The 19,329-nt window shown below is 41.8% G+C and overlaps 1 protein-coding gene across 6 annotated transcripts; it reads left to right on the top strand.

The window, feature by feature from the left end:
- Positions 1 to 73: 73 nt before the first annotated feature.
- LOC106595778 (uncharacterized) lies at positions 74 to 17,698 on the top strand. Of its 6 annotated transcripts, XR_006757944.1 has the most exons (10): positions 74 to 224; positions 550 to 607; positions 3,128 to 3,210; positions 3,446 to 3,775; positions 8,306 to 8,626; positions 9,699 to 9,821; positions 11,192 to 11,224; positions 15,142 to 15,206; positions 15,460 to 15,910; positions 15,973 to 17,698. XR_006757944.1 is itself a non-coding variant. In XM_045691206.1 (9 exons), the coding sequence occupies exons 1-8, from the start codon at positions 74 to 76 to the stop codon at positions 15,161 to 15,163; spliced, it is 1,140 nt and encodes a 379-aa protein (XP_045547162.1). In that variant the 3' UTR covers positions 15,164 to 15,206; positions 15,460 to 17,698. The 6 variants fall into 6 exon arrangements, 5 of the variants coding, with proteins under 5 accessions (XP_045547162.1, XP_045547161.1, XP_045547165.1 ...); XM_045691206.1 differs by having other exon boundaries at positions 11,192 to 11,243; positions 15,460 to 17,698; XM_045691205.1 differs by having other exon boundaries at positions 15,460 to 17,698.
- Positions 17,699 to 19,329: the final 1,631 nt, after the last annotated feature.

Genomic DNA, 19,329 nt, shown 5'->3' on the forward strand with positions numbered 1-19,329 from the left:
ATTTGATTCAATTAAGAATTCTAAATTAGACTGCAGTAATACATGAAGGTGTGGTTGACTGTGAGGGACTGTGATGTCAGATGTACCCTATTTCCTGTTCTTTATAAGTAGATGTCAGACAGAGACAGACTGCAGTACACAGCCAGCTGTGGTAATGGTGATGTCACTGTTGAGGAGTTTTCTGTTGTTCTACTTCTCATTCAACAAATTGACCACAGCAGCAGGTAAGGCACGCTGTTTCTTCCCACCAATCAAGGTTGATTCTGTATTAAATCCTGTTAACTCATTAAAGTGAAGGTTCTGAGTCCTGCAAATGTTTCATTTTGTGTATCAAACATTTTGGAGCTTTCTCCACATGTCAAGTATACTATATGGATTTTTTGTTGTTGTTGTCTCAAACCACAACCAAGTTAGCGGGGTACTACATCCTATCCCTTGATCATTGCCTGAAGTTTTGCATCTGTAGGCCTATTTCATGCATCTTTCTGTAAAAGGTCCTTCCAGTAGTCCTCACAAGGGAGGAAAAAATAACTTATTCTCCCATTTCAGCTGTTTATTCCTTTGCGCATTCTTCAGCTACATTGGCTCCAGAAGCAACAAGTATATTGTGGGTGAGAATAACTCCAACAGCTTTAGCGGCCACTTGAATTAATTTAACAGTACTGTCATTCTCCCACACATTGTTTCCTTAATAATAGAATGTGTTTCCTTCAGTGTGAAAAAAAAGCCTTTCGCACTTGTCCCTCCCTTACTAGCTCTAACTTTACTGATAGCTACTTTATTGAGGAAAAATGTATTTACTATGACTGCGATATGTGGTTGACCCACCTAGCTAGACTACATTACCAAAGTATGTGGACACCTGCTCGTCAAACATCTCATTGCAAAATCATGAGCATTAATATGGAGTTGGTCCCCCCTTTGCTGCTATAACAGCCTCCACTCTTCTGGGAAGGCTCTCCAGCAATGTTGGAACATTGTTGTGGGGACTTGCTTCCATTCAGCCACAAGAGCATTAGTGAGGTCGGGCACTGATGTTGGGCGATTAGGCCTGGCTTGCAGTCGGCGTTCCAATTCATCCCAAAGGTGTTCAATGGGGTTGAGGTCAGGGCTCTGTGCAGGCCAGTCAAGTTCTTCCACACCGATCTCAACAAACCATTTCTGTAATGACCTTGCTTTGTGTATGGAGGCATTGTCATGCTGAAACAGGAAAAGACCTTCCGCAAACTGTTGCCACAAAGTTGGAATCACAGAATCGTCTAGAATGTCATTGTATGCTGTAGCATTAAGATTTCCTGTCACTGGAACTTAGGGTCCTAGCCGAACCATGAAAAAAAGCCTCAGACCATTATTCCTCCTTATAGTTGGCACTATGCATTCAGACAGGTAGGGTTCTCCTGGCATCCGCCAAACCCAGATTCGTCCGTCAGACTGCCAGATGGTGAAGCGTGATTTATCACTCCAGAGAGTGCGTTTCCACTGCTCCAGAGTCCAATGCCGGCGAGCTTTACACCACTCCAGCCACAGCTTGGCATTGTGCATGGTGATCTTAGGCTTGTGTGCGGCTGCTTGGCCATGGAAACCCATTTCATGAAGTTCCTGCCAAACAGTTATTGTGCTGACATTGCTTCCAGATGCAGTTTGGAACTCGGTAGTGAGTGTTGCAACCGAGGACAGGCGATTTTGTGTGTCCTACCACTTCGCGGCTGAGCCGTTGTTGCTCCTAGACGTTTCCACTTCACAATAACAGCACTTACAGTTGACTGGTGCAGCTGTAGCAGGACAGAAATTTGATGAACTGACTTGTTGGAAAGGTGGCATTCTATGACGGTGCCAAGTTGAAAGTCACTGGGTTCTTCAGTAAGGCCATTCTACTGCCAATGTTTGTCTATGGAGATTGCATGGATGTGTGTTCAATTTTATACACCGGTCTTCAACGGGTGTGGCTGAAATAGCCGAATCCACTCATTTGAAGGGGTGTCCACATACTTTTGTATATACAGTGCATCTTAATATGAACACTTAAGTCGCTTTGGATAAGTGTGTCTGCTAAATTACTAAAATGTAAATGCTCTTTTGTCTATTTGTATAATGTTCACATTTTATTGTGTTTGCCTGCCAAAGAAATAGTTGAAACAGGCATGTCGACAATCCAGGTGGGAAGTGACAAATAGATAGCTTAATAGGGGACAGTTGCCTATGTTAGGCCCTCATTCACTATGCACTTACACTGAACAAAAATATAAATGCAACATGTAAAGTGTTGGTTCCATGTCTCATGACCTGAAATTAAAGATCCCAGAAATGTTCCTTGCGCACAATATTTTCTCAAATATTGTGCACAAATTTGTTTACATCCCTGTTAGTGAGCATTTCTCTTTTGGCATGATAATCCACCTGAGAGGTGTGGCATATCAAGAAGCTGGTTAAACAGCATGATCATTACACAGGTGCACCTTGTGCTGGGGACACTAAAAGACCACTTTAAAATGTGCAGTTTTGTCACATACCATAAACCACCTCCAGCGTCCTTTTAGGGAATTTGGCAGTACGTCCAACCAGCCTCACAACCACAGGCAAGTGTATTGCGTCGTGTGAGCAAGCGGTTTGCTGTGCCAATGTTGTGGGGTTTGCTGAGTGCCCAATAGTGGCGGTGGGGTTATGGTAAGGGCAGGCATAAGCTACGGACAATGAACACAATTGCATTTTAACGATGGCAATTTGAATGCACAGAAATACTGTGAGGCCCTTTTATTTTTAAATGTATCTGTGACCAACAGAGGCATCTGTATTACCAGTCATGTTAAATCCATAGATTAGGGCCTAATGAATTTATTTCAATTGACTGATTTCATCATATGAACTGTAAATCAATAAAAAAATTGAAATTGTCACAGATTGCATTTATATTTTCGTTCAGTATAATTAAGACCTATTCAGCCCTTTACTTTAGTCGATCAGGATTTGTTTCTGTTAGCAACTGTTTTATGTCTTTATTTTTGGATGACAGTCCAGAGCCACTCTGTGAGTGATAGGCAGTCTATAGACCTACCTCACGCGGTCTAGAGACTTATCTCATACTGCTGTGACAAGTGTTGTCATTGTACATTTCTCTCTTCCTACTCAGGAATCCAAAGATGACTTCAGCTACCAGTTTTCTATTTTTTGCGATCCATTTAGCCTGTATCAGAGCTGGAAATTCTTTTGAGAGTAAGTTATGCCATAAATTCCATAATAATGATTATAAAATGTTATATACAAAAATACAACAATGTATTTATCGTTTTCAGCAGATTATTAACATTGTGGTTTGGAAGAACTGTATATTATTTTTTACTAAAAGTTCAATAAGATTGGTCACATTATGATAAAACTGACTACTATAACAGTAATTATCTTCTGTATTTATGTGGTCTTTTTCTCTGTAATGATATTTTACTTACAGCATTTGTCAAACTGGAGTGCAAAGAAGAATACCATGGGGTTTATGGTCAGCAGTCATTGCTGGAGTGTATTGTCAAAGCTGTTCAGAACGTGACCATCTTGACGGTGACCTGGAAGAGGGTGGGAGGTGATGCACTTTTGTTGGAATACCATAAACATGTAAATACCTCAACCCTTGGATTTAAATTTGCTGAGCCATCCTGGAACAAGAAGAATATGAATGTGTCCTTGTTGTTGACAAATACCAAGATGGCTGACAAGGGGGAGTATGAATGCATGGTGAGAACAGACAGTGGTGATGCTACAGCTACAATCAGCCTCAGTGTCACAGGTGAGTCCTATACTGTCTACAGTTCAACCAAATGTGATTATAAAAATAGAAGCACCTTTCAACACAGGTTCATGAAAGGAGAAAACGGAACATGTGAGATATTCAGACACTCTTTAAGGGCAATAGAAGAATACAATACAACATTTAATTTTTTGAAATGCGTCTCAGCTCATAGCCTTCATCAGGGTGTTATGATGCCCACATGTTGAAATGAAGTTCTATTCAACTTCCATTGTTGTCACACACACACCCACACACACCCACACCCGCCCATACAGTTATGATAAAAAGTTGATAAGGATGTTTAGTCTGAAATAGGTTCAGGGGGAGTTCAGATCTATTTGTGTGTGTGTGTGTGTGTGTGTGTGTGTGTGTGTGTGTGTGTGTGTGTGTGTGTGTGTGTGTGTGTGTGTGTGTGTGTGTGTGTGTGTGTGTGTGTGTGTGTATTGGACAGCACAGCAGGAGCCAGAGTTTCTTTCTGTTTCAGAATGACAGTGCTCAAACGGCACAGAGTATTATCAGTGGGAATGTCCACAACTAGTCTCCATAATGCCATTCTACCCATGTCATGCAATCAGTGTTTACAAATAATGTACACAGACTCAGTTAGAACATGTGAGTGATAAAAGAAAGGTAATTCCAGTTCATTAAAAATCACTCCTCCAGTAATCTCATTCCAAGTTCTAACCCTTTGATGGGTGTTGAAAAGGTGCAGTCTGTCTTAACGATGTTTACCCACTGACGTGGTTGCAAACTGCACCCACATGTACAGTTGAAGTCGGAAGTTTACATACACTTAGGTTGGAGTAATTAAAAATCTATTTTCAACCACTCCACAAATTTCTTGTTAACAAACTATAGTTTTGGCAAGTTGGTTAGGACATCTACTTTGTGCATGACACAAGTCATTTTTCCAAAAATTGTTTACGGACAGATTATTTCACTTATAATTCACTGTATCACAATTCCAGTGGGTCAGAAGTTTACATACACTAAGTTGACTGTGCCTTTAAACAGCTTGGGAAATTTCAGGAAATGATGTCATGTCTTTAGAAGCTTCTGATAGGCTCAAATTGACATCATTTGAGTCAATTAGAGGTGTACCTGTGGATGTATTTCAAGGCCTACCTTCAAACTCAGTGCCTCTTTGCTTGACATCATGGGAAAATCAAAAGAAATCAGCCAAGACCTCAGACCTCCACAAGTCTGGTTCATCCTTGGGAGCAATTTCCAAACACCTGAAGGTACCACGTTCATCTGTACAAACAATAGTACGCAAGTATAAACACCATGGGACCACCCAGCCGTCATACCGCTCAGGAAGGAGACACATTCTGTCTCCTAGAGATGAATGTATTTTGGTGCGAAAAGTGAAAATCATTCCCAGAACAACAGCAAAGGACCTTGTGAAGATGCTGGAGGAAACAGGTAGAAAAGTATCTATATCCACAGTAAAACGAGTCCTATTTCGACATAACCTGAAAGGCCGCTCAGCAAGGAAGAAGCCACTGCTCCAAAACCGGCATTAAAAAAAGCCAGACTACGGTTTGCAACTGCACATGGGGACAAAGATCGTACTTTTTGGAGAAATGTCCTCTGGTCTGATGAAACATAAATAGAACTGTAGCTCAGTTGGTAGAGCATGGTCTTTGCAATGCCAGGGTTGTGGGTTCGATTCCCACGGGGGGCCAGCACAGGAAGAAAAAAAAATGTTTATGAAATGTATGCATTCACTACTGTAAGTCGCTCTAGATAAGAGCGTCTGCTAAATGACTAAAATGTAAATGTATAATGACCATTGTCATTATGGCCGAACAGCCAACTGACACTTACTCTTGTGTTACTGACTTGTTGCACCCTCGACAACTACAATGATTATTATTATTTGACCATGCTTGTCATTTATGAACATTTGAACATCTAGGCCATGTGCTGTTATAATCTCCACCTGGCACAGCCAGAAGAGGACTGGCCACCCCTCATAGCCTGGTTCCTCTCTAGGTTTCTTCCTAGGTTTTGGCCTTTCTAGGGAGTTTTTCCTAGCCACCGTGCTTCTACACCTGCATTGCTTGCTGTTTGGGGTTTTAGGCTGGGTTTCTGTACAGCACTTTGAGATATCAGCTGATGTAAGAAGGGCTATATAAATACATTTGTTTTGATTGTTATGTTTGGAGGAAAAAGGGGGAGGCTTGCAAGCCGAAGAACACCATCCCAACCGTGAAACACGGGTGTGGCAGCATCATGTTGTGGGGGTGCTTTGTTGCAGGCGGGACTGGTGTACTTTACAAAATAGACGGCGTCATGAGGATGGAAAATTATGTGTATATATTGAAGCAATATCTCATGACATCAGTCAGGAAGTTAAAGCTTGGTTGCCAATGGGTCTTCCAAATGGACAATGACCCTAATACTTCCAAAGTTGTGGCAAAATGGCTTAAGGACAACAAAGTCAAGGTATTGGAGTGGCCATCATAAAGACCTGACCTCAATCCTATAGAACATTTGTGAGCAGAACTGAAAAAGCGTGTGCGAGCAAGGAGGCCTACAAACCTGATTCAGTTACACCAACTCTGTCGGGAGGAATGGGACAAAATTCACCCAACTTATTGTGGGAAGCTTGTGGAAGGCTTCCTGAAATGTTTGACCCAAGTTAAACAATTTAAAGGCAATGCTACCAAATACTAATTGAGTGTATGTAAACTTCTGACCCACTGGGAATGTGATGATAGAAATAAAAGCAGAAATAAATAATTCTCTCTACTATTATTCTGACATTTTACATTCTTAAAATAAAGTGGTGATCCTAACTGACCTAAGACAGGGAATTTTTACTAGGATTAAATGTCAGGAATTGTGAAAAACTGAGTTCAAATGTACACTGCTCAAAAAAATAAAAGGAACACTTAAGCAACACAATGTAACTCCAAGTCAATCACACTTCTGTGAAATCAAACTGTCCACTTAGGAAGCAACACTGATTGACAATACATTTCACATGCTGTTGTGCAAATGGAATAGACAACAGGTGGAAATTATAGGCAATTAGCAAGACACCCCCAATAAAGGAGTAGTTCTGCAGGTGGGGACCACAGACCACTTCTCAGTTCCTATGCTTCCTGGCTGATGTTTTGGTCACTTTTGAATGCTGGCGGTGCTTTCACTCTAGTGGTAGCATGAGACGGAGTCTACAACCCACACAAGTGGCTCAGGTAGTGCAGCTCATCCAGGATGGCACATCAATGCGAGCTGTGGCAAGAAGGTTTGCTGTGTCTGTCAGCGTAGTGTCCAGAGCATGGAGGCGCTAGCAGGAGACAGGCCAGTACATCAGGAGATGTGGAGGAGGCCGTAGGAGGGCAACAACCCAGCAGCAGGACCGCTACCTCCGCCTTTGTGCAAGGAGGAGCAGGAGAAGCACTGCCAGAGCCCTGCAAAATGACCTCCAGCAGGCCACAAATGTGCATGTGTCTGCTCAAACGGTCAGAAACAGACTCCATGAGTGTGATATGAGGGCCCGACGTCCACAGGTGGGGGTTGTGCTTACAGCCCAACACCATGCAGGACGTTTGGCATTTGCCAGAGAACACCAAGATTGGCAAATTCGCCACTGGCGCCCTGTGCTCTTCACAGATGAAAGCAGGTTCACACTGAGCACATGTGACAGACGTGACAGAGTCTGGAGATGCCGTGGAGAACGTTCTGCTGCCTGCAACATCCTCCAGCATGACCGGTTTGGCGGTGGGTCACTCATGGTGTGGGGTGGCATTTCTTTGGGGGGCCGCACAGCCCTCCATGTGCTCGCCAGAGGTAGCCTGACTGCCATTAGGTACCGAGATGAGATCCTCAGAACCCTTGTGAGACCATATGCTGGCGCGGTTGGCCCTGGGTACCTCCTAATACAAGACAATGCTAGACCTCTTGTGGCTGGAGTGTGTCAGCAGTTCCTGCAAGAGGAAGGCATTGATGCTATGGACTGGCCCGCCCGTTCCCCAGACCTGAATCCAATTGAGCACATCTGGGACATCATGTCTCGCTCCATCCACCAACGCCACGTTGCACCACAGACTGTCCAGGAGTTGGCGGATGCTTTAGTCCAGGTCTGGGAGGAGATCCCTCAGGAGACCATCCGCCACCTCATCAGGAGCATGCCCAGGCGTTGTAGGGAGGTCATACAGGCACGTGGAGGCCACACACACTACTGAGCCTCATTCTGACTTGTTTTAAGGATATTACATCAAAGTTGGATCAGCCTGTAGTGTGGTTTTCCACTTTACTTTTGAGTGTGACTCCAAATCCAGACCTCCATGGGTTGATAAATTGGATTTCCATTGATTATTTTTGTGTGATTTTGTTGTCAGCACATTCAACTATGTAAAGAAAAAAGTAATTAATAAGATTATTTCTTTCATTCAGATCTAGGATGTGTTGTTTAAGTGTTCCCTTTATTTTTTTGAGCAGTATATTTGGCTAAGGTGTATGAACTTCCAACTTCAACTGTATGTAATATAATGTATCTTTCTCTCTCTCTTCCAGCTATGTACAAATCACCAACCATGAGTTCCAGTCCTGAGAACTGCATAAAACAAAACACTGGTGTGACCATTTTCTGCAACTCTACAGGTGGGCACCAGAAAGGGTTGATCTGGTGGTTTGACGAGTTTGGCACGAACTGCACAGGCAGTGCTGAACTTGTGGCCAAAAAGGCAGACGACACACTGTTTAGCCTCTCCAGTAAACTAACAGTTCTGAAGGCTACATACAGTGGTTCTACAAACTACTCATGCACAGTGCACAACACCAATGGAGTCCAGGAGGGGAAGGCATCATTTGAGATCCCTTTTGTATGTTCAGCAGGTACGTTCTGCCATCGTGGTCGGTATACACAGTGTGTATGAATGTTTGTGATGTCATCCTTTTTGAAAGCAGGGCCAAATCCAAAACATGCCAGTCTCCCTTATTCGCTCATCCTAACCCTGATCATTGTAAACAATTCAGCCTCAATCTAGTCTACTTTTATTAGCAAAGGCCTTTTTTGCGATGTCTTTATCATGCGTGAGCACAATAAATCAGCCTTATAAAGAGAGAACATGTCACTGAGGGGTGGAGTAGATCAGGCCATAACATGCTCCCAAATCTGACTGAACATCTTCCTTGAAACTGGAAAAAAGAAAATGAATGTCTTGGTTTGGCTAAGAAACATTCCATACATGTTTCAATATGATTCCAGAAGATCTTCAATGTTTGCTTAACCCAGTCTGCTTGTCATCTGGTGAGCCTAGAGGAAATTACTAGGTTAATAATGATAGTGGAGTTGTAAATACCTGCACTAGTTGCAAATTAGAGCTCATAGTCTCCAATCTGCTCCATTTTATCACGATTCAGTGTAGTCATAATACCTTTTTACCAGAACATTCCTTCTCTGCAGTTGTTTCTCTCCTCTCGCAGCCATTTTGAATGTTTTTTCTGACCTGCCTGTCTGGTAATTTCCAAATACAAGTTATCCATCTGATGCGAAAACGAATTAGTTTTAGCAATGGGAAGTAAATTAAGATTATATTTAGATTAGAAAAGAGCTCTAGTCTGTTTATTTTAAGATATCAAAAATTACTCTGCAGGAAATGAAGTTGGAACAAGTGACCTGACCTGATACTGACTTTGACCAATCATAACTGACCTTTTCCTCTGGATTTGATATTTTAAAATAATATTGGAACTTCTATTTAGTTGAAATGACATTGAACTTTGGTTGACTGAATCCAGGTCTGCTGGATTAGATTTGTAAAAATAATCTGATTTTATTTGTTCTCAATCATGGACTTTGTGCATCTATGTCTGTTCACAGAGTAGCACTACCTGTATTTCATTCAAATATCTGTGAATTCCCTATTTAATTTGCAAATTGTTTATTTTCCACCTGCATTTGAAGGTTCAAAAGATGATTTTGCTTCTGACTCCACTACCCAGTGGCTTGCACCAGTTGGAGTCATAGGATCTTTGGTCATTGGACTCCTTGCTGCGCTGCTGATATTTAAGAGGCGCTCTGTCCAACGTAAGTACAAGAATTGTCATACAGTACAGACTGATGACAGCTCTCTTCGACTGTGCTACATGGGCCTGGCTGATATGTGTGATCTCTCTGTGTGTGTAACTCCATGAACAGATATCATTGCATGAAGCTTGGTTGAGTATCATGGATCTCTGCTTGGCGTGCTAAATGAACCTGTATAGTGGGACTGCATGCTTTAGCAGTTAGCAGCCACCCATTTTGGCTCTGAATAGGTATGATTACCTTAAAGTTACACTGCCAAGTACCTCAGTAGTCAAACAACCTAGTGAAAATACCCAGGCTCAGCCAGTCGTCATGTACAGTAGTTAAATATCAGACATCTTTACTATATGATCAGTGGCTTTCAGCCATGTGTGGCATAGGCTTATATTAACCATGAAAAACGGTGTATTTGATGCTCAATCCAAGTCAATATTAACGGATTAAGCATGAACTGCACTAGTAGGCTATTTATTGTTAATCAACATCACTTTTGCTTTACTTATTAGCTTTTTTTATGTATACTGTACAAAAATAAACGTAACATGCAACAATTTCAACCATTTTACTGAGTTACAGTTCATATAAGGAAATCAGTCAACTGAAATAAATAAATTAGACCCTAATCAATGGATTTCACATGACTGGGCAGGAGTTCATCAATGGGTGAGGGCATAGGCCCACCCACTTTGGAGCCAGGACCGGCTAATTCATTTTCCCCCACAAAAGGGCTTTATACAGACAGAAATACTCTTCAGTTTCATCAGCTGTCCGGTTGGTTGGTCTCAGATGATCCCGCAGTTGAAGAAGCCGGATGTGGAGGTCCTGGTCTGGCGTGGTTACATGTGGTCTGCGGTTGTGAGGCCGGTTGGACATAATGCAAAATTCTCTAAAATGACGTTGGAGGCAGGTTATGGTAGAAAAGTGAACATTAAATTATATGGCAACAGCTCTGATGGACGTTCCTGCAGTCAACATGCCAAATGCACACTCACTCAAAACTTGAGACATCTGTGGCATTGTGATGTGTAACAAAATTGCACATTTTAGAGGGGCCTTTTATTGTCCCCAGCACAAGGTGCACCTGTGTAATGATGCTGTTTAATCAGCTTCTTGACAAGCCACACTTCTCAGGTGGATGGATTATTTTTGCAAAGGATAAATGCTCACTAACAGGGATGTAAACGCATTTGTGCACAACATTTGAGAGAAATCTGTTTTTTGTGCATATGGAACATTTCTGGGATTTTTAATTCAGGACATTTAACATGGGACCAAGACTTTACATGTTGCATTTATATTTTTGTTCAGTATAGTTCGTTTTAAGCTAAATTGTAATAGTAGGTTTTGTGTCATTTTTTTTTTCTTCACAGGGGCTCGAAGGCTGTCCACCTTTCCATTAATGAGTATGTCCTTCAATATTCGGTATTTATTAAAAAATGTAATTTTTATTTGTCACTTTGGGTTCATGGTTTCCCATCTTTCCTAGACAGTTCACAGAATTCCCTGTAAAAGCAATACATATACTTTATAATGACCAGCATCATAATTTGGAAAATTTGATAATTATAACTCAACAAATGAAAATGATTACATTTTCCAAGGCAAAAACAACACTCCATAATGCATTCACATAGCCTGAGTGCCAGTCTGTTTGGGCTATCATGTCAACCCCTTGTCACTCATTGTCATGCCTAACATCTTTGTCTTGACAATGAGCTATGGAGTTGGCAAGAGTAGTACAAACAAATATTTGACCAGGCTAGCATTCACATGCTTTTGCTTTGTGAAACTAGCTACTCAGCCGGAACACGTCTGTCTGTTCTCTCCCTTTGAATGTAATTACTTATTTGATTGAATGTTGGTCAAAGGGAAGTGTTTCATCCGTCACAAGTGGAGTATAAAATGGAGGCCGGATGATTACTAATTGTTGGCGATGATGATAGTTACGCTTTTGTATTGTTCTCATGGGGAAATTTTAAGAATTGACTCACCCCTGTTCTAATTTCGATAGTTTAGCTGCATGGCTGTGGTGAAGGGAGATTATTTATTTGGGTTATACTAAACTCAGCAACAAAAAAAAGAAAACGTCCTCTCACTGTCAACTGTTTATTTTCAGCAAACTTAACATGTGTAAATATCTGTATGAACATAACAAGATTTAACAACTGAGAAATAAACTGAACAAATTCCACAGACATGTGACTAACAAAAATTGAATAATGTGTCCCTGAACAAAAAGGGGGTCAAAAGTAAGTCAGTATCTGGTGTGGCCACCAGCTGCATGAAGTACTGCAGTGTATCTCCTTCTCATGGACTGCACCAGATTTGCCAGTTCTTGCTGTGAGATGTTACCCCACTCTTCCACCAAGGCACCTGCAAGTTTCCGGACATTTCTGGGGGGAATGGCCCTAGCCCTCAATGTCCGATCCAACAGGTCCCAGATGTGCTCAATGGGATTGAGATCCGGGCTCTTCGCTGGCCATGGCAGAACACTGACATTCCTGTCTTGCAGGAAATCACGCACAGAATAAGCAGTATGGCTGGTGACATTGTCATGCTGGAGGGTCATGTCAGGATGAGCCTGCAGGAAGGGTACCACATGAGGGAGGAGGATGTCTTCCCTGTAACACACAGCGTTGAGATTTCCTGCAATGACAAGCTCATTCCGAAGATGCTGTAACACACCGCCCCAGACCATGATGGACTCTCCACCTCCAAATCGCTCCCGCTCCAGAGTACAGGCCTCGGTGTAACGCTCATTCCTTCGACGATAACCGCGAATCCGACCATCACCCCTGGTGAGACAAAACTGTGACTCATCAGTGAAGGGCACTTTTGGCCAGTCCTGTCTGGTCCAGCGACGGTGGGTTTGTGCCCGTAGGCAACGTTGTTGCCGGTGATGTCTGGTGAGGATCTTCCTTACAACAGGCCTACAAGCCCTCAGTCCAGCCTCTTTCAGCCTATTGCAGACAGTCTGAGCACTGATGGAGGGATTGTGCGTTCCTGGTGTAACTCAGGCAGTTGTTGTTGCCATCCTGTACCTGTCCCGCAGGTGTGATGTTTGGATGTACCGATCCTGTGCAGGTGTTTTTACACGTGGTCTGCCACGTGAGAACGATCAGTTGTCCGTCCTGTCTCCCTGTACTGCTGTCTTAAGCGTCTCACAGTACGGACATTGCAATTTATTTCCCTGGCCACATCTGAAGTCCTCATACCTCCTTGCAGCATGCCTAAGGCACGTTCACGCAGATGAGCAGGGACCCTGGGCATCTTTCTTTTGTTGTTTTTCAGAGTCAGTAGAAAGGCTTCTTTAGTGTCCTAAGTTTTCATAACTGTGACCTTAATTGCATACCGTCTGTAAGCTGTTAGAGTCTGAACGACCGTTCTACAGGTGCTTGTTCATTGTTTATGGTTCATTGAACAAGCATGGGAAACAGTGTTTAAACCCTTTACAATGAAGATCTGTGAAGTTATTTGGATTATACGAATTATCTTTGAATGACAGTTTTTTTTGTTGTTGCTGAGTTTATTTTGTAATGCTGAGTGAAATATGGGCCTATCTGCACTGTGAGGGAAGACCTGCTGTCTTGCAAGTAGGGCTGGGCGATCGAGTTTTTTCAACATATTCGAGTTTGTTTTAACACGATATGGAAAATGTCTATCGCAATAATTGAGGTTCTGTTATAATGTTGTAACGTTTTACAAATGCAGTGTCTCACTGTCTCTTCGCTGTCAGCCCAATGTCGAATCATGTCCCAATTGCGTGCCAACACGTGCACAGAGGTTATCCACCATCACAACCCAAGACAGCCTTTCACAAATTGTAACCACGCCGACGAAGTGTAGTGGCGGTAAGAGTTCCGCCAAAATGGAAAGTGGGGAAGCCAGCTCAGCCTCTCATGAGGTTGAAATCATCCCCAAAAAGGGCAGCAATATTTTTCAGTAATTTGGAAGTGGTTCGGGTTGAAGAGGTCTGTTGTTCAGTGAACGAATGTCCTGTGCAAAATGTGTCGCAAGACAATTGCTACGAAAAGCAGCAGTACAACCAACCCCTTCCACCACCTGCAACTGAAACACGCGGTGGAATGGGAGGAATTCGTGAGACTATGCAATGCCGATTCCAGTCGCCCAATTTCCAAAATGTCAGCTAAAAGACAAACTACCATAGCCGCTTCCTTTTCAAACGTAATCCCTTATGTCAAGAAAAGTTTGAGGTAGAAGGAGATAAGGATGCAGTGACCTATTACATAGCGAAAGATAAGGTTCCAATTTGTACAGTAGAAAAGCCAGCATTTAAAAAAGCTGCTAGGTACAGGTGTCCACAAATCAGCTGCCAAGCCGCAAGTATTTCACGGAAGAAGCCCTGCTGCGATTATACATTGCTACCCGCGAAAGAGTCGCAGAGAAGCTGGCTAGTGTTTCTTATTTTTCCACCACAGACGATCTATGGTTGAGCAAAATGTCAGAGCCATACCTAAATTTGACAGTCCACTACATAAATGAAGACTGGAATTTATAAAACGTCTGCCTCCAGACGTCTTACTTCCCCGATGATCATACGGGTGAAGTAATAGCCCAGGATCTCAAAGACTCTGGCATCGTGGAAGATCAGTGAAGACCAACAGGTGTGCATGACAACTGACAGCAGGAGCAACATGATAAAAGCATTGCGCTTGAACAACTGGACCCGCCTGCAGTGCTTTGGGCACAGGCTTCACCTCGCCATCGGTAAGTGTGACATTGGATAATTAAAGTGCATTCAAGAAAGTTATGTTCAGGCCAGCTGTAGGCTAATGTGTTAGTAGTTGTCTCATTCTGCCAATCCAATAGCAAATAACTACAGGCTGTTTAATTATAACAACAAATTAACTAAATGAATACATTTTCAATCAAAATGATTATATAAATTACATTCAAACAGCTTGTGGTCAAACATTCCTAAACAATAGAATAGACACGTGGATGTGTTCATTTGTTTTGCACAAATAGGCATTGAGGCCTTATATTTTTTAGTTTTAATAAAGAAAATTCAGTTAAGAATTAAGTGTTGGCCTATTTTAAATTTGTTTAGAGAAAAACAAGAAATCGAGATATATCGGTAATCGTCCTAACCTCTGAAAAGAATGGAGATGTTACTTTTAGGCCATATCGCCCAGCCCTACTTGCAAGTCTCTTGACTAACTTTAAAAAACATTCTGCCCAACTCTTATTTTCACTGAACTTTGGAGGAGGCAATGGTCCTCTGGAGATTGAAACATTACATGACATTCCTCCACAATATGTCACAGATCAGCTTCTGACTTGTCCTTGTCGGTTATAGGTCACAGTGGCCACCCAACTGACACGCACCACGCTGATGAGGCAGAAGGAAAAGCTATCCTTACTGTATGTTCTATCTACATCTAATATGTCTATCACTATTGTACATCTAAAACATATTGTATCTATAATAGCTCTCTTTCTGTTCAGCATCATAGCTTCACAGGGGACATGTTTTTTTTTAATGATTGTAGTTTACATGCCGCTTGTGCTCCTTGTAATGATTAGTGAAAAGTCTCTCCTGTTTTCACTTTCTATTATTGTGTAACAATATGCTCTTTCTCTCTCTTTCTTTCTCTCACTCACTCCATCTTTCCAGGTCTAAACAGTGACAGTCCACAGGACCAGCATTTCAGTCGTTAGTAACTGATTCGTTAACTGGCAGTCTCTGGAAGGGACTGTTTCCTTGATGATCAATAAGGGGCGATCAATAGGTGTCCGGTGACAGTCACTTTGGCATTCAGGTCATTCTGATTGAAGCATTTGTTTCTTCACAATCTACAGATGATGGCAGCCTTTAAAGTCTGTGGTTGATTACAAATGATATGTAACTGCCCTATATATCAATGTTTCTATACAGGGTAACCATGGTGTCACTATGCATTAGATTCTACCACTGTAGAACATTGGTATACTGTAATACCAGGTAATCTAATCACTATACTCTAGATTCTGCCACTGTAGAACATTGGTATACTGTAATACCAGGTAATCTAATCACTATACTCTAGATTCTACCACTGTAGAACATTGGTATACTGTAATACCAGGTAATCTAATCACTATACTCTAGATTCTACCACTGTAGAACATTGGTATACTGTAATACCAGGTAATCTAGTCACTGTACACACTACTATACTCTAGATTCTACCACTGTAGAACACTGGTATACTGTAATACCAGGTAATCTAATCACTGTACACACTATACTCTAGATTCTACCACTGTAGAACATTGGTATACTGTAATACCAGGTAATCTAATCACTGTACACACTATACTACAAGGTGCATGGTTTAACATTCCACGTTTCCTCTACTGTAGATTCTACCATATTGGTTGTTATTACTATACTGTAACACCATACCATCTAATCACTATAACGTTACATGCTGTTCTATACTAAGGTTGTGCGAACATTCAATTTGAACACTGCACTTTTCTGAAAACATGTAGTAAAACTGGTTTACCTTCTGAAAGAGTGTTTCGCAAGACTGTACAACAACCACTCTTATAACCAAAAGCCAGCCTGTTGCTCCTACCACAGATTTAGTTGTTGGCCTTCCTCTTTCTCCTTGTCTTGCTCGATCTGCTGGTGTAAAATGCAGATCTATATCTATCTTGCTCAGGTCCAGGAAGTGCAATGGAATGAAACTGTAAACATGTTGATCATCAGGTTTCAAGAGCTACAACTGCATCTGCCACTATTCTCCCTGGGCTTTGATCCTGCTACAATACCTCTGGGAAGAATGAGTCCCCATCTATTCTATTTGTTTGAGTCCCAAATGGCACCCAATTCCCTATATAGTGCACTACTTTTGACCAGAGGGAATAGGGTGCCATTTGGAATGCAACCTTTGACTTGACTTTGTTTTATTATTTTTGGCAGTGAATGTAACATATAACCATTACCAGAAGTCAACCTGTCGCTCCTCCCACAGCTGTTTGTTGTTGGCCTTCCTCTTTCTCCTTTCTTCTTGTCTTGCACCATCTGCTGGTGGAAAATTCAGATCTATATTTATATCTTGCCCAGGGTTCGCCTCCATGAAGGCAGTGCAATGGAACGCAACTGTAAACCTGAAAAACGAGTCAATTAGTAATCTGAGAGAATTAGTTATCAGTTTCAAGTTGAACATGTAAATGTTTACCTGGTGGTTGGTTATGATACTTTTGTAAATGCCACAATTGTTTTATGTTATGAAAGAGGCTGCTATTGTCTTAATTTTGTAGTTATAGAATGACTGTTTCAGTTCCCATTATGTTTTACTGCTATCATGTTGCTGATGACATTACATTTAGACTGACTAATCTGTTGTATTGTGGAAGCTTGAGGTGAATGGCGTCCACAACAAGACTCCGCCTCCCATAATTCCTGCCAAATCTTGTATCAGTTCCTTCTTACTTCAGTACATGATTGGCAGTTGGCACTATAGATACAGCTAGAATGATTAATCGATTTATATGCTAGCCTGTTTGGCACTGGTCAGGGCTCTTTCAAAGAAGCTTGGACTTTTGGCTTAGCTCTATTATGGTGGTTTGAGATGTTCATGTGTAAAGTTTTGTTTATTTCGCAGTTCAACAAAATTTGTTTTGTTTTCTGTGTGAAGTGTATATCAAGCGATTTGTTGAAGATGTGCCTGCTTGAGGCCTACTCCACATCTTAACCCATATAACATACTTTTTTGTTGTCCCCTGTTTTTCTTTTGTATATTTCACACTTTGAAATTCCTTTTCAAATCCCACACCTTTGCCACTGTTTAGGTTCTGTAAAAATGATGAAAATTGTTATTGATTTTAATTACTATAATCTTTAAAAAAAAAAGAATCATAATTGATGGGGAGGCTAATCTGAATTTTTTTGTTCTAAGGTCTAAACTGTTTTAATACGTTTTAAGGAACCAAAAGCAGTAAACCATGTGAGAAAAATTTATATAATTACTGCACAAATATTTAACAAGTGACATCATTAAGGGATCATAGCTTTCACCTGGATTCACCTTGTCAGTTTCTGTAATGGAAAGAGCAGGTGTTAATGTTTTGTATACTCAGTGTATAGTCTTCATCAGGGTGTTATGATGGCCACATTTTGAAATGCATTGGAATGCAGTTCTATTCAATTTCCATTGTCCTCCAAGAGTGGCTGAATATCCTGCATTGTTGTGATTGAACAGCACAGCATGAGCCAGAATTACTTTGTTTTAGAATGACAGTGCTCGAATGGCTGAGCCATCCTGGAACAACAAGAATATGAATGTCTTCATGTTGTTGACAAATACCAAGATGGCAGACACCGAGGAGTATGAATTCTGTTTTACTATCCAGGTCTGTGCCCAAACAATTTGAGCTTATAATTTTAAAATCCACCTCTCCAGAAACAAATCTCTTACCGTTGCTCCTTGCTATAGACCACCTTCTGCCCCCAGCTGTGTCCTGGACCCCGAATGCGAATTGATTGCCCCCATCTATCTTCAGAGCTCGTGCTGTTAGGTGACCTAAACTGTGACATGCTTAACACCCCGGCCATCCTACAATCTAAGCTTGATGCTCTCAATCTCACACAAATTATCAATGAACCCACCAGGTACAACACTAAATCTGTAAACACGGGCACCCTCATAGATATCATCCTAACCAACCTGCCCTCCAAATACAACTCTGCTGTCTTCAACCAGGATCTCAGTGATCACTGCCTCTTTGCCTGCGTCCGTAATGGGTCTGTGGCAAAACATTCTGTGGCATACTGCATTAGCATCAAATAGCCACCGTGATATGCAACTCTTCAGGGAAGTTAGAAACCAATATACACAGGCAGTTAGGAAAACAAAGGCTAGCTTTTTCAAACAGAAATTTGCACCCTGTTGCATTAACACTAAGTTCTGGGACACTGTAAAGTCCATGGAGAATAAGAGCACCTCCTCCCAGCTGCCCACTGCACTGAGGCTAGGAAACACTGTCACCACCAATAAATCTGCGATAATTGAGAACTTCAATTAGCATTTTTCTACGACTGGCCATGCTTTCCACCTGGCTACCCCTACCCCGGTCAACAGCCCTGCACCCCTCACTGCAACTTGCCCAAGCCTCCCCCATTTCTCCTTCACCCAAATCCAGATAGCTGATGTTCTGAAAGAGCTGCAAAATCTGGACCCCTACAAATCAGCAGGGCTAGACAATCTGGACCCTCTCTTCCTAAAATTATCTGCCGAAATTGTTGCAACCCCTATTACTAGCTTGTTCAACCTCTTTCGTATCGTCTGAGATCCCCAAAGATTGGAAAGCTGCCGCGGTCATCCGAGACACTCTAGACCCAAACTGCTACAGACCTATATCTATCCTTCCCTGTCTTTCTAAGGTCTTCGAAAGCCAAGTTGACAAACAGATCACCGACCATATCGTATCCCAACATACCTTCTCCACTATGCAATCTGGTTTCCGAGCTGGTCACGTTCAAGGTCCTAAACGATAT

This window comes from Salmo salar, chromosome ssa12 (assembly GCF_905237065.1).
Source record: "Salmo salar chromosome ssa12, Ssal_v3.1, whole genome shotgun sequence".
NCBI lineage: Eukaryota > Metazoa > Chordata > Actinopteri > Salmoniformes > Salmonidae > Salmo > Salmo salar.